We start from the raw sequence: 13913 nt of genomic DNA, 5'->3' as shown, positions 1-13913 counted from the left end.
CCCGCGGGCGGGGGGCGGCTGACGGCGTCCCCTTCTCTTGCAGCTGGGCGACATGGTGACCAGGCAGGCGCTGAAGGGGAGGGAGACGGCGGCTTTGCTGAGAGGGATCTTCAAAGGTGGGTGGTGTGTGAGCTGCGCTCGGGGGGCTGCCTGGGGCCGGTGGGTGCAGCAGCACAGGGAAGTGTCACTTTTCGTAAAAAAACCGCTGTCACGGGGAAGCACGACGTCCAAAAGTACATGCCGGGACACAGCAAGCTGGACTAGAGCTGTGATGAGCCCGTGGTAAGCGGGATTTACTTTTGAGAGCCCTTAGGTACCTTGGAGTAGCACTGAGCTGGCCAGGTGAGAACTGACTGCCAACCTGGTTCTTCTCAAAATTCCTGATCTCCGGCAGCAGGTTGAGTGATAACAGGGTGGCTGAGCGCTTTATCCAAGTATCTCATTTCCTGTGCTCTGGGGTTTTTTTATTTGTTTTGTCAGATGTAAAATAGGAAGTTGCTGCCAGGTGACAGTTTATCCCTGCTGATTTCCTGTCGTTTAGCAACACGTTGTTACTTGCATAACTTTTTTTCCCATTCTTTTGTCCCTCTATTTGCTCGCTGTAAGGCTCCCCCTGCTCCCAGAGAAGTGGTGTTCTCAGGAGACTCCAGGTTTACAAGCACTGCGTCCCACTAGTGGAGTCAGGGGACCTGCATTTGGGCAAGGTGTCTGAAATCATAGGACTGCTGATGCTGGAGGTAAAGCTCCTTTGGGCTGGCTTTCCTGGGCTCTGCTGGGTATAATTTAATATGTAATTGAGATACTTCCCTAAACCACTGAGGAAAATTAGTTGTATCCTTTCCACGGAGCTTCCCTAGACTAAGTTAGCTGGTATTGGAATTGGCTCTGTGTGTGAATTTGATTATCTTTAGATATTTAGTCTTAGGCTCAAAACTCTACTCTATAATCACATCATCTTGATTTATTGCTCTGTTCTGCAAAGGACAGTACAAAACAGAGATCTCAGGGCTGAATTCTCCTTTAAAGGGAGCATTTCCTTGTAAGAAATTCTGTCTTCTGCTGGTTTTTGGTGACAGTTTGGATGTATATGTGGAATTCTGTGCACTGCCTCAGGCTCTCTCCTGTTGTGCGTTCCCCCAGGCCCGCCAGCTGCCAGGCCACGCCTTGGCCGAGCTTGCCAACCTATTTGTGGATGTTATTAAAGGTGGCAGCCTGACCAACGGGAAATCCTTGGAGCTGTTTTCCACTGTTCTCACTGCACTGGCCAGTTCAAAGGAGAACCTGGCTTATGGGAAAGGTAACTCGTATCAGCTGCTTCTCTTCAGCTTGTCCTCCCTTCCTCTGGAATCAGCTCCTAAGACTCTTGCTTTTTCAGGTGAACTGAATGGGGAAGAGTTTAAGAAACAGCTGATAAATACCCTCTGCTCCAGCAAGTACGTGCATCTGCCAGCTCTTGGTTACGTGGCAAAACATTGTGTTTCACACTGTGCTTGGAAAAAGGCATCACCATGAGCTGTGTGTCCTGTCATCCTTGAATCTGTGCCCTCTGTGACAGTGTCTTCCCTAGCTGGGAAGGCAGGGGAGCATCCTGTTCCCAAATCCTGTGAGACTCTTGCATGAACTGGTCTCAGGAAGTGCTTGTATTCGTTTTCTGGTATTTGTTATTAGAGGGGCTGAGGCAGTTCAGAACTGTGTAAATGTGGGTGGTTAGGTTGGTGCTAATGATTTCTGGTGGAAATCTGGCTTCTAATTTTAGTATCAGAGTGTGACAGGGAAATGGTGACATTGAATAATTGTGTAGGAGGGAAGAGCTAGATGATAATCCTGCTTGCTTTCAATCTTCCAACATATCTTTGTTTTACCAGGTGGGATCCTCAGTGTGTAATACATCTTGCCAACATGTTCAGGTAATTCTTTTTCCCTTCAGCATCAACACTGCCTTGTGCTGTGGTCATGTCTGTGTCCTATTTCACAAGTAGTATGGGTCTGACCATACCCAGCACAGCCCCATGGATGATTGGTCAATGAACATCCACACTGGATCCTTTGGATACAGAATACATCTGGGAATGGCATCATGGTTTTTATTCTATGTGTGAGTGAACCTTGGCAAATAAACAATATATTAATGTAAAAAAATCTTTGATTCAACAGGGATATTCCGCTATCAGGAGAGGAGCTGCAGTTTGTGGTGGAAAAGGTCCTTAGGATGTTCTCCAAATTAGACCTGCAGGAAATCCCCCCTCTGGTCTATCAGCTGCTGCTGCTTTCTGCAAAGGTAAAAGCTTACAGGAGCTGGATTTCCCTTAAGTTTATACCATCGGGAAAAAAGTCTCCAGACTGATCTGTAGTCTGGATTTTGGCAGGGATTCTGATTGTTCCCAAATCATGATGGAGGGACACAACAGGACATCAGTAGGTTTTGTTTCCTTTAATTCCCTCTAGCCTGAAGAATCTGAGTGCTCAGAGAAAGATGGGATCTTGGTCTTCCTTGTGGGAAAAGAAGCAAACCTTTGGGAAATAAGGGATGAGCACAGACCTAGCAGGCAGCAGAGAGGATTGGGTTTTTTCAGTGTGGTTTTGCTCACTCTCTCTGATCTGCACACTATAATAATAGCTCATGCACTATGATTGTCTACTGGGCTGTCGTCTCACTTGTACTGGGAATGTCCCCTTCTCCAGAGCAGAGACTGCCAGGGACATCTCTGCCCTTTGACAGGGTGATCTGGCTCTTTTGTTTGCTTCATTTGTGACCAAGTCAGTGCCAAAAAGATCCAAAGACAAATTATATGTGTGTTATAGAGGGTCATTTGGGTCCACTGGACAAAATATATTGTTAGATTTAAGGTTAGGAGTTTGAAAGCCTTCCCAATCGATTAAAACATAAAGGATCCTTTCTAATTAATAGCAACTTCAAAAAAAAAAAAAGACAATCAGAACATCTGAGAGCTTGAGTTTTTTCCAGTTCTTCAATGATGCAGTCAAAAGAAATAAGTGCAGTCAAAAGAAATATGCAAACTGGAAATCTGGAAATGAGCCACACAGGAGCCCTCCCCTGCCTTAGCAATTTATGGGGGGGAATTGAAGGATACCCTGAGATTTGTGATAGGTGTGGGAATAGAGTCCTGTTCTCTGGGACACTGCAGGCACTACAATGGCTCAATGTAATGTCCTGCCTTGCAGGGCAGTAAGAAGACTGTTTTGGAAGGAATCATCCGTTTTTTCAATCAGCTGGATAAGAGACAGAAGGAAGAACAGAGAGTTCCACAGTAAGTTCTTGCTCTGTGACCCCCTTTCTTTATTTCCTGGGCGTTTGTAGTCACACAGGTCCTGCCCAGGGCTCCTTGAATGGTTAAACCTCGTAAAAGAACATCCTCCTTGATCCATCAGGAATGATTCCTGGCTTTGGATGGCACATTATTTTCTGGTAAAACTTACAGGTCACTGGACCTTGAGGTAGCCACAATGCCCCTGGACCAGCTGCGGCACGTGGAAGGCACCGTTATTCTCCACATTGTTTCTGTCATCAACCTGGACCAGGACCTGGGCGAGGAGCTAATTAGACATCTGAAGGTATGGCAAAGATGGAGCAGGCACTGTTCCTGAAGATATTGAAGCAGGGTTTAAAAACTTAGTTTATTATCTGGACAAGGGATTAAATAATTTTATGACTGCAGTCACGTTCTCTTTAGCGAGCGCTGTGATACATTTGAAGAGACATGTGCCTGATGGCTTCCTGAATTTCCAGGGTGTTTCAGTTGAAGATAACAAGCTTTCTCACTGCTTCCTTGCTGTTTCCTAGACTGAGCAACAGAAGGACCCTGGTAGAGCACTGTGTCCCTTCAGCGTGGCTCTTCTGCTGTCGGTTGCTGTAAAACACAGACTGCAAGAGCAGGTATGCGCTTGATAAGCTTGCAGAGAACTTCCACGAGAATGCACTCTGCACTCCCTGTAAAGGAAAGGAAGCATGGGAAGGTCATAGTCCCATCAGAATTAGGCTTAAAATGGTTTCAGGATACTCATGGGTAATTAGATCATTGGTGTGCTGTACTTTACTAAACACTCTAAAAGACCCCAGAGCAATATCACAGTTTTCCAGAGCAGTGATTCCTGTGGGTTGGTATTGTAGGATGAGAAGAAAAGCAGTCTTATTTTTCTAATGTTTTGGCTCTGTGGTGGCCACATGAAGAGCACCTGGCAGCAAGTTACCCTCCTTGAGGCACTTAATGAGACTGGTGTATTTGTCCTGACAAAGAAGTGAGTTAAGATTTTTGGCAGGCTGCACTGGAACTTGTGTCTGGCTGGTGCTCTTACTGGAACATACCCAAGACTACACAGGTCCCATTTCAAAGATCATTTCCTCACACTTAATGATGTTATGTTCCAGATATTTGAGTTCTTGAAAACATCAATCACAAGAAGCTGCAAGGACCTGCAGTTCCTTCAGGCCTCCAAGTTTCTGCAGGATTTGTTTCCTCAACAATATGATATAACTGCTGTCATTCTGGAAGTGGTGAAAAATAGGTGAGTTGTTGCCACATGCTGCAGAACATTCAATGAGGTTTGGGAGTTGGGAGAGTTTCAGCCTTGCTAAAACACCCTGGGATGCTAAATACTTCTGACCATGTGCCAGCAGGGATCAGTGTCAAAATCCAAAGGTTTTATCCCAGTTTTATATTAGTGAATTAAAAAAAAAAAACCCCCAACATGCGGCTGTATAAATCTGCTCCTTTTACCTCAAATCTCAGGGTCTGGTGGTACAAAGGGCTAAACTGATCAGGGCCTAATCTGCAGTGTGAGTCATGCTGCTGGCTGTAGTTTGTGTTCTGATCAAGGGATGAGGAATAGGTTCACTGTTTAATCTGGTTCACCGGTTAGTCCTTTAAACATCCTGTGGGATAGCTCTGGTCTGTCACCAGCTGCCCTTTGGTTTGATGGGAGGCATTCCCCTTCTCTTTCTCTCCAACTGGAAGATCTTGGGATCAGTAGGATATTCTTGCATCCCAGCTATACTCTGCTGTTATGCTCAGATCAGGCCTGAGTGCACATCATTCCCCATGGCAAGGAGACCTTTGGGCTGCAGAGGAATTCTGATGGACAACCAGGACTGCAGAGGTGTGCTCAGCCCAAAGACAGTCACAGGGTTGTGAGGGTTGTCATCTTCCCTGCTGTCATCAAGTTCTCTCACTGCTGCTTTGGACTCTGGAATGACTGCAGAAGATTTTACCTCAGACAGCTCTAATCTAAACTTTCCTGTGACTAAGTTGTTTCTTTCCTCATCCATTTAATGTTCCCCTCAGTGCATTTGGCTGGGACCACGTTACTCAGGGCCTGGTGGATCTTGGCTTCAGCCTAATGGAATCCTATGAACCCAAAAAGCCCTTTGGAGGAAAAGCTGCTGATAACAGCTATGGCCTTTCAAAAATGCCAGCCCAGCAAGCTTGCAGACTGGGAGCAAGTATCCTGCTGGAAACATTTAAGGTAGTGCTTGTTTTGGAGAAGTTTTTTTTTGGTGAGGGGAGAATAACTCTGTTCTTATTCTCTCTTGGTAAATGGTGTCAAAACCTTACTTGCTTTGTATCCTTTGTGAGTGTTTTGGAAACAATACTAGATTTCATCTCCTATTTGCCCCTTTCCAGCCAGAAGAGGCCATCCTCATGAAGATCTAATTCTAATCTGTTCCAGCTGTCATGATACTTGTGTAATCCCTATTGCAGTTTCCAAGAAACTGCAGAGGTAGAGAAAGTAGAGAAATTCAGAGGTACAGATAAAATCTGACAAGGTGGGATTGATACCCATTCACCTTCACCAAATTGGTAAATTTTCATCCCATAGATGACTGGCACCATTATGTCCTGAGTGTACAGTGTGTCCCCTGATGTGCTGGTTCTGATTGTTCTGTGGGATGAAATCTGAATCAGTTTGTGTGGACTTAGCTGAAAGGGGACTTCTGGTGACCATCCTTGCTTTCTGTCAGATCTGGATTTGCTTTGTACTGTACAATGCCTGTGCTGTGAAGTACAGGAATATCTGAAAGGTTTTGATTTTTATTTATTTTCTTTCTCATTCAGGTTCATGAGCCCATCAGAAGTGATATTCTTGAGCAGGTCCTGAACAGAGTCCTCACAAAAGCAGCATCTCCTGTCAGCCACTTCATAGGTAACAGGAAAGAGAGAAAAATGTGCTCTTGTTCTGTGGACAGTCACAACACAGCTTCTCAAAACACATTATAAAATCACAGAACTGGGTTTGGGTTGGATGGGACCTTTGAAGGTCATCTAGTCCACTGCCCTGTAATGAGCATGGAGATCTTCCACTAGATCAGGTTGCTCAGAGCCCCATCCAACATGACCTTGAATGTTTCCAGGGATGGGGCATCCACCACCACCTCGCTGGGCAACCTGTGCCAATGTTTCACCACCCTCACTGTAAAAAATTTCTTCTCTATATCATCTCTGAATCTACCTTCTTTTAGTTTAAAACTGTTAGCCCTATTCTTATAACAACAGCTACTGATAAAAAGCCTGTCCCCATCTTATAAACCCCATTTGAGTACCAAAAGGCTACACCAAGGTCTCCCCAAAGCCTTTGCTTCTCCAGGCTGACCAGCCCCAACTCTCTCAGCCCATCTCAGTAGCAGAGGTGCCCTCTCAGCATTTTTGTGCCCCTCTGGACCTGCTCCAACAGGTCTCTGTCCTGCTTGTGCTGAGGACCCCAGAGCTGGACACAGTACTCCAAGGGGGCTCTAACCAGAGTGGAGTAGAGAAGGAGAATCTCCTCCCTCAACCTGCTGGCCAAGCTGCTTTTGATGCAGCCCAGGATGTGATTTGGGTGCTGAAGCCCCTGCTGAAGTGACCTGAAGCCAAGAAAATCAGTCGTTCCTTCTCCTCTGACTGAGGTATCAGCTGCATCAGACTGCCTTGTATTCATCACAGGTGAAAAATATGTTTGCAGGCAGTTGCCATGGAACAGCTGACGCACAGAAAGTCAGAATCATCAGTCAGTTGCCTGTTCCACATTGCCAGCCTTGCCGTCTCCTCGTCCTTGGGCTTGGGAGCCACTGGGGCTGCTGGGATGTCAGTGCTGCAGCCTCTTCCCTTACACCTCAGTGCCCTCTGGTGGGGTGAGGCTCTTCAGCTGGGCTGGGAGCATTTTTAACACTTGGTGCCTGCAGTAGACTCAGTTTTTCGATGCTCATCTTATCGTGACCTCTCTGTGTAATGGAAGGTCTTTGATTAGTTTGTAGTTGTTAGCTCTACAGACATCTTCTGCTCAGGCTTTTCTGGCCCCTTGGCATTAGCTGTTATTTTTGTCCTTTTATTTTTCAGACTTGCTGTCCAATATTGTTGTGTCTGCTCCTCTCGTGCTTCAGACTTCATCCTCCAAAGTCACAGAGACCTTTGACAATTTGTCCTTTCTGCCCATCGACACAGTGCAAGGGCTCCTCCGGGCAGTACAGGTAAAGCTTTGCATTTTTCCATGGATATCCTTGCTAGTTTAGTTCCAGTGACAGCTCTGGGCCACAATTATATGCATGATCTGATAACCCTCCTCATAAAATAAGCCTTCATTCTCTGCTGTGGGTTGTTCAGTGTAGCATGGGACTGTTCTTCAAGCATGGATTTGCATGTGCCCTCTAGCAAAAAGCATATGGCGTGGGCTGGCATGGGACCAAAACTGCTCTGTGCTGACCTTTCATCTGGAAGATGCCCAGATGCTGCACCCTGTAGAAAACTAAGTCTACAGTGTTTAGCTGAACAGCTGTAGCTGTCACGTTGATTTTTCTCCTTCCAAGCTCCATGTCAGTATTCCTCTTTGCCTGGGCTGGGATATTGCCCTGGTGTTTTAACTTTTACTTGCTTTGTCCAGCCTGGGGATAACAGTTATTTTCCCAAACCCTTGCACTGTGTCCTCACTAACCTGCTAGGGTGTCTCATTGCCACAGCTCTATGGGTTTTCTTGTCTATTTTAAAATGTTTTGGTTCTCCTACTGTACTGACGACAGTACTGAAAATGCAGGGCCAGATGGGCCAGAGGAAGATGAGCTCATATGCCCCAAGGGCTTGGCATGCCTTAGTGCTTTTCTCTCCAAAGGTTATTTTCCTTTCCAGCCTCTGCTCAAAGTCAGCATGTCAGTGAGGGACTCCCTGATACTTGTTCTCCAAAAAGCTATCTTTTCCAGGTAAGATGGGGAGGCGATTCTTTGAAAAAATTTCTACAACTCATTTCTGGTTTTGGAGCAGAAGTATTTTTTATTTTGGCTAAGTATCTACTTATTGTGTTCTTCCCATAGCTAGATAATGACATTTCCTGTCCCTTTAGCCTAGAACTGTGGTACAGTCACAGCTCCACTGAACTGAGACACAAATCCCAACCCCCAGCTGAATGAATGGGCTTTGCAAGTTCAGAAAGCTGTTGGGAACTCCAAATACATAGGCAAAATGAAAACCACTTCCAGCATGTGTCTAGCAGAGCTGAGTACATCCAAGGAGGGTCTGGAAGGAAGCACTGATCAGAATGCTGAGCTGCCACGTTCCCTGTGATCCCTTACAAGGTGTTGTCTTGGTCATGCTTTGAGCAAACCATCCTGCTGTGATTGTAGACTGGATTTTGTTGGCCAGTGGCTGCCTGGTTATGAATATAGAATTCAAAATTTAGGATTATTTTTCAAAGCAAGGGTCTCGGTCTTGGAAAAGACTGGGGGTTTGTGAGAAAAGGTGAACACCAGGGTTTTTGATAGGAATTTTCCAACTCTGAGGTCTGTGAGACTCTCCCAACTTTCCAGGGACATTTAACAATTGTGTCTTGGCCTGGGCACTCCCTGAGTGTGAGCACTGTAAGGACAGAAAGGAAATGGAATATTGTGAGAGTGTAGAGTAAGGGAGTTCCCAGCAAACTGCCAAGCTCTTGACTGTTTGTGGCTGCACTGCCCTTTTGGGAAATACAGTTGTATGGGGCCCAGTCACTCTGTACCTTTTCTTCATTGCTGAGTTGATATTTCATGTGCTTCTGAGCTTCTTGCTTCCATGTTTTCATATGTAACCCTCTCTCCTGTCCCAATTCCCAGGCAGCTCGATGCTCGTAAAGCTGCGGTCGCTGGCTTTTTGCTCCTGTTAAGAAATTTTAAGGTTCTGGGCAGCCTGTCCTCTTCCCAGTGCAGCCAGGCCATTGGTGCCACTCAGGTAAGTGCTGTTCTGCAGTCCCTGTGTGGACATGGGAGACAGTCTGGTGTCTAATATGCACTGTTTGAAACAACTCAAAAGGGGAGCGTTCCCCCAGAATGGAAATACAGCTTTAGTAAGGATTAGCCCTGGAAATCCAGCAGGGAATTTCCTTCCTAGAAGTAAAGCTTTGGGAAGTGCAATGTGCAAAGAGAAGCTGGCCTAGAGATGTTGCTTCTCAGAGTTACTCTCTCTTACAGCACCAGTGTTCTGGGGAGCATTCCCACTGCTCCATGACAATGATGAGGAGCCTGGCAGCACAGGGACTATCTCAGTGATTGTTCAGGGGCCAGACCCTTATCACCTTGCTCCTGTGTAGTGATGTTGTAACCAGTATAACGTGACTAATGTTCCTTCTCAGGTCCAGGCAGATGTTCATGCCTGCTATAATTCTGCAGCTAATGAGGCCTTCTGCCTAGAAATCCTGGGCAGCTTGAGGCGGTGTTTGAGCCAGCAAGCAGACGTTCGACTCATGTTATATGAGGTAAACATGGTTTCCTCTGTCTCTTAAACAGCCACAAGCTCTTCTGTGGTCTGATTCTTCTCTAGCCTCAGGTAAATAACAGTCATGTTATTGTGAAAAACAGCCTTTCAGCTCAGTTCTGTTCTTCATGGGACATGTGTACCATGTTTTCAATCCTTCTGCTGTTTTTTTTTTTTGACTGTTACAAACCCAAAGACACGTTGATGTATCTTCTTTAGCTCATGCGTTGTTTAAGAGCAAAAATACGTCAAAGTCTGTCTTGCTGTGGGAGGGCCTAGGGAATGGGAAGCGTGTTTGATGCCCAGTGAGGAGGAGTGGTACAACAGGCACTGGGTAGATGTGGAGCTGTTGAGAGTTAATTATGGGCTCCAAAGAAAACCCTGTCTGGAAAGCATGAAGAAACTTCCTTAGAGCCTGCATCAGGGATCTGTCTTTTCTCCTCTTCCTTTCCAAGTTTTTAAAAGCTTGGCTGTCCTTAGGTCTGTTGTGACAGGCCTGTTATAAAGGGCCATTTTTGGGTGCATATCTTAGGTTGTGTTATAACCATGGTGTACTATCACCTTGAGGAAAAAAGCCTGTACAGGTCAGAGAGATTTTTTTTCCTTCTTGCCTTGGGTTGGATTGACCTTTGGTGAGCTGCAAGTTCTGGGTGCGTTCATCACTGTTGCTAGAAAACTTGTGCTTGCTTTATCCATCCACTGAGTTTTCTCAGTCTGCAGGATTTGTTGCCTCCTACAGTTTCCCCACTGGCTTATTTTGCCTTTGAAGCAGGATTTCACAGTTTGAAGTTGGATCTTGTGCTAGTGTTAAATAGCAGTGAAAGTCACTCTGGGCTTGCTGCCACTGCTGCTAGGGAGATACAGCTTGTGAGAGGGCCCCTGTGAGGAAATTCATACTCTTTCTGATTCATACCTTCTTTCTGTGGTGCCTTTGCCTTGCCAGGTATGGAGTTTTACACTGAGCACATTGTAACTTCCTCATGGTTCCTTGCAGTGCCAAAGTGTCGTTGCTGTCTTATGACGCCAACTTATTATGCCCGTGGTTCATATTCTTTGCTGTGTCAGCCAACCTGTCCTTCCTTCCTGTCTCCAGGGTTTTTATGATGTCCTTCGCAGGAACTCCCAGCTGGCCAGCTCTATAATGGAAACACTGTTGTCCCAGGTAAAGTCCTGCTCCGTGGTGGGGCTGCAGGGACTCTTAAGAATTCTGCACTTCAACCAGTATGGCAAACAATTCAGGTTAAATATTGGGGAAATCGTTCTCCCTCACACTGCAAACATGTTTGAGTGCTGTGGCACTTCCCTAAAGAGGTGTTCAAACCCCTGCTATGCTGAGAGAGCAGACTAGGTAAATGTCTGGAGAAGGATTCATATCCTGTCAAAGGGTGGAAGAGGAAGGATCTCCTGGAGCCCTTTCCGACCCTTCAGTTCTTCAGTGCTGTGGGAAGTGTGAGCCCAGAGAAGTTCTTTGTGCTCTCCCTGTTCCTTAGCAGTGCCCAGCAGTTACCCTCCCATACTTCCCCAAGGATATGTGCTGACACAGTAATTAATATTGCTGTCCTCCCATCGGGAGAATACCCAAGTCCATGTAGGATCTGGGAGGATTAACTCATCCCCCAGCAGTGTTGCTCATGGCAACAAGACAATCACATTTCCTCAATCCATTGGACAGGCTGTGCTTTCTTTGAGACAAGTAATTTTCTTCCCTTTAATCATCCATAGAGTTCATGCTGACTAATTCCAGCTTTCCCATGACAGTATAGGGTCTGAGAAAGGAACATGAACAGAGCTAAGACAGCTTTTGGGTAGCAGAGGGCACTTGATAGGAAGTTGGTGTAAATGTGTAAAATTTTACAGCATCATTACGTATCTGTAACTTTCTATAGCAGCAGCACCTACTGATCCTCACTGTTTAAAGGAGGGGTAACACTGCAGTGGGGTGCAAGTGATGTTACTTGTTGAGGCAACACAACAGCAAGTGGTCAGCTGAAGTTGTTTTAGGGCATGGACGTGTCCTGGCTGAGAGGTACAGGAGTAACTCAAGAAGGGATTTAAATCACCAGCAGAGCAGATGACGTGGCTCATGTACTTGTGCAGTCCTGTTATCACAGTGCCAGGTTTTGCTCTCTGGAATGGGGTACAAAGATTATTGTACTCTGTTCTCAAGCATCTTAAGAGGCTCAGTTACCAAGTAACTGGTTATTTTTATTTCTTGTTTTCTGTGACAGATAAAGCAATATTACTTGCCCCAGCCAGACCTCCTGCCTCCACTCAAACTGGAGGGATGTATTATGGCTCAAGGAGATCAAATCTTTCTGCAAGAACCACTGGTAAGAGCTATATTGGCTGGCCACAGCTGCAAGCTCATCTGTTACTAGCATTTTAGTTACCCTGCTGCAGGAGCTGAATACCTTGTGCTTCTTCAGCCTCTTCTAGCCTGGAGCAATTCTTTTAATGGCAACAGAGCTGGGCATCTCACCCCTGCCTCAGGCTATTTATTAGAGCTCCCCAAGCATCGTGGTTGTGGGGACCTGTGTGAAAAATGCTCTAGGAATAGTGTACTTCTGTTATCCTCTGTTGAGTTCACCCTGCGGGGTTTTTTCCCTCCTTTAACTTAATTCCACATAAAACAGTTGTGCAGAGTGTGTGTGTGTGTAGCAGGGGGAAGAATTTGCCCTTTGGTTTTGCTTCTTTGAAATTGCTGGAGATGAGACCTCAATGATTTGTTGGATTTCCAAGGGAACAAATTCAAATTAATCTTTTTTTTTTCCCCCCTAAGGAAGCTTGTGTGCAGGAAGGGAGCAGACACTTCAGCTAGAGTGAGAGTCCCATTGGAAATTCCCTTTCCATCTCCTTCAGCACCTGAGGTGTCTGGGTGGAGGGAGCAGTGGGAGTTAAGTCTTTACATCCCATCTAGAAAAGCTCGGGCAGAGAGCACTGCCTGAAGCTGGAACTGGGCAGCTGTGTGTGGGATTAGTGATCCCCTCAGTTTGGGAATGAGGCATATCCTTGAGACTCAAGGCAGCTCCAAAGGCAGCTCCAGCTCTTTGCATCCCACTAAAACAGCCTGGCCCTTGTCCACTTCTGCCAGTGACCTCCAGCTGAAAGGCTGAGTGTGACTGTGTGGCTGCTTCCTGCAGGCCCATCTGCTCTGCTGCATCCAGCACTGTCTCGCCTGGTACAAGAGCACTGTGCGCCTGTGCCAAGGAGCTGAGGATGATGACGAGGAGGAGGAGGAGGAGGGCGTGGGATTTGAGCAAAACTTTGAAGAGATGTTAGAATCTGTCACACGACGGATGATCAAGAGCGAGTTGGAAGACTTTGAACTGGTAAATCAGATTTTCAGTTCGACTCAGTGGGAGAAGACGCCAAGTTCTTGTCAGGTTTTGAAAAGATTTTTCACTTTTTCCCTTTACCTCTCAGGATAAATCAGCAGATTTTTCGCTGTCTTCTGGTGTTGGTGTGAAAAATAACATCTATGCCATTCAGGTGATGGGAATTTGTGAGGTTCTGATTGAGTACAATTTCAACATCGGGAATTTCAGGTAAAACATTAAATCTTACCCGTTAGCACTAGCTGTGCTATTATTTGCCCAGCTCCTTGAAGTACAGCCTCATTTCAGGCACGGGATGGTAGTGCCAACACAGAATCAGTGATCTGAGCGTGAGTGCCTCGTGGCACAGCCACTCACAGAGCCTTGGGGAGTGTTTTCCTTTTGAATATCATGTGTTGTGGGAGATGGGATCTGACATTTTGTAGAAGAGCAGGTTGAGGAGGATTGGGTGAGGTATACACCATGAGGGAGGCCGGGAGATGTAATAGGTCCTTGTTTCATCATTTAGGCAGCGTCGTTGTGTAATTTGGCAGCTGAAGCTTCAAATGGGGAACTCCAAGACTGCATTTTCTCCATTAATGCTTTCTACTACTTTATTGCAGTAAGAATAAGTTTGAGGATGTCCTAGGCCTGTTTACATGTTACAACAAACTCTCTGAAATCCTGAGGGAAAAAGCTGGGAAGAACAAATCTGCCTTGAGCAACAAAACTGCACGGAGCTTCCTGTCCATGGGTTTTGTCTCTACTCTGCTCACAGCTCTGTTCAGGTGAGAAGGTGTCCAGTCCTCTGTGGAGCAGAGCCAGACATCAATTCAAGCCATGTGTCAGTGTGCTTGGAAAAGCTGGTGCAACTCTATCCTCCCGAGTGTTTCCC

At 46.1% G+C, this 13913-nt stretch overlaps 1 protein-coding gene across 2 annotated transcripts in view; it reads left to right on the top strand.

Annotated features, from left to right (window-relative positions):
- Positions 1–24: 24 nt before the first annotated feature.
- Positions 25–13913, top strand: part of FANCI (Fanconi anemia complementation group I) — a 24026-nt gene continuing 10137 nt past the window's right edge. For both annotated transcript variants that reach the window (XM_017742672.1, XM_017742671.1), the window contains exons 1-21: positions 25–116; positions 607–737; positions 1141–1297; positions 1376–1433; positions 1866–1907; positions 2155–2278; positions 3184–3269; positions 3441–3573; positions 3803–3895; positions 4388–4524; positions 5301–5481; positions 6072–6159; positions 7329–7459; positions 8112–8182; positions 9068–9182; positions 9583–9705; positions 10798–10866; positions 11933–12034; positions 12845–13033; positions 13128–13249; positions 13642–13806. In XM_017742672.1, the coding sequence (XP_017598161.1) occupies positions 53–116; positions 607–737; positions 1141–1297; positions 1376–1433; positions 1866–1907; positions 2155–2278; positions 3184–3269; positions 3441–3573; positions 3803–3895; positions 4388–4524; positions 5301–5481; positions 6072–6159; positions 7329–7459; positions 8112–8182; positions 9068–9182; positions 9583–9705; positions 10798–10866; positions 11933–12034; positions 12845–13033; positions 13128–13249; positions 13642–13806 (2381 nt within the window). In that variant the 5' untranslated portion in view covers positions 25–52. The remainder of the gene's footprint in view (positions 117–606; positions 738–1140; positions 1298–1375; positions 1434–1865; positions 1908–2154; positions 2279–3183; positions 3270–3440; positions 3574–3802; positions 3896–4387; positions 4525–5300; positions 5482–6071; positions 6160–7328; positions 7460–8111; positions 8183–9067; positions 9183–9582; positions 9706–10797; positions 10867–11932; positions 12035–12844; positions 13034–13127; positions 13250–13641; positions 13807–13913) is intronic.

The sequence above is a fragment of the Corvus brachyrhynchos genome, unplaced genomic scaffold, assembly GCF_000691975.1.
Source record: "Corvus brachyrhynchos isolate BGI_N302 unplaced genomic scaffold, ASM69197v1 scaffold97, whole genome shotgun sequence".
Lineage (NCBI taxonomy): Eukaryota > Metazoa > Chordata > Aves > Passeriformes > Corvidae > Corvus > Corvus brachyrhynchos.
The sequence above is the reverse complement of the archived record's forward strand: the minus strand, read 5'-3'. Positions and strand labels throughout refer to the sequence as shown.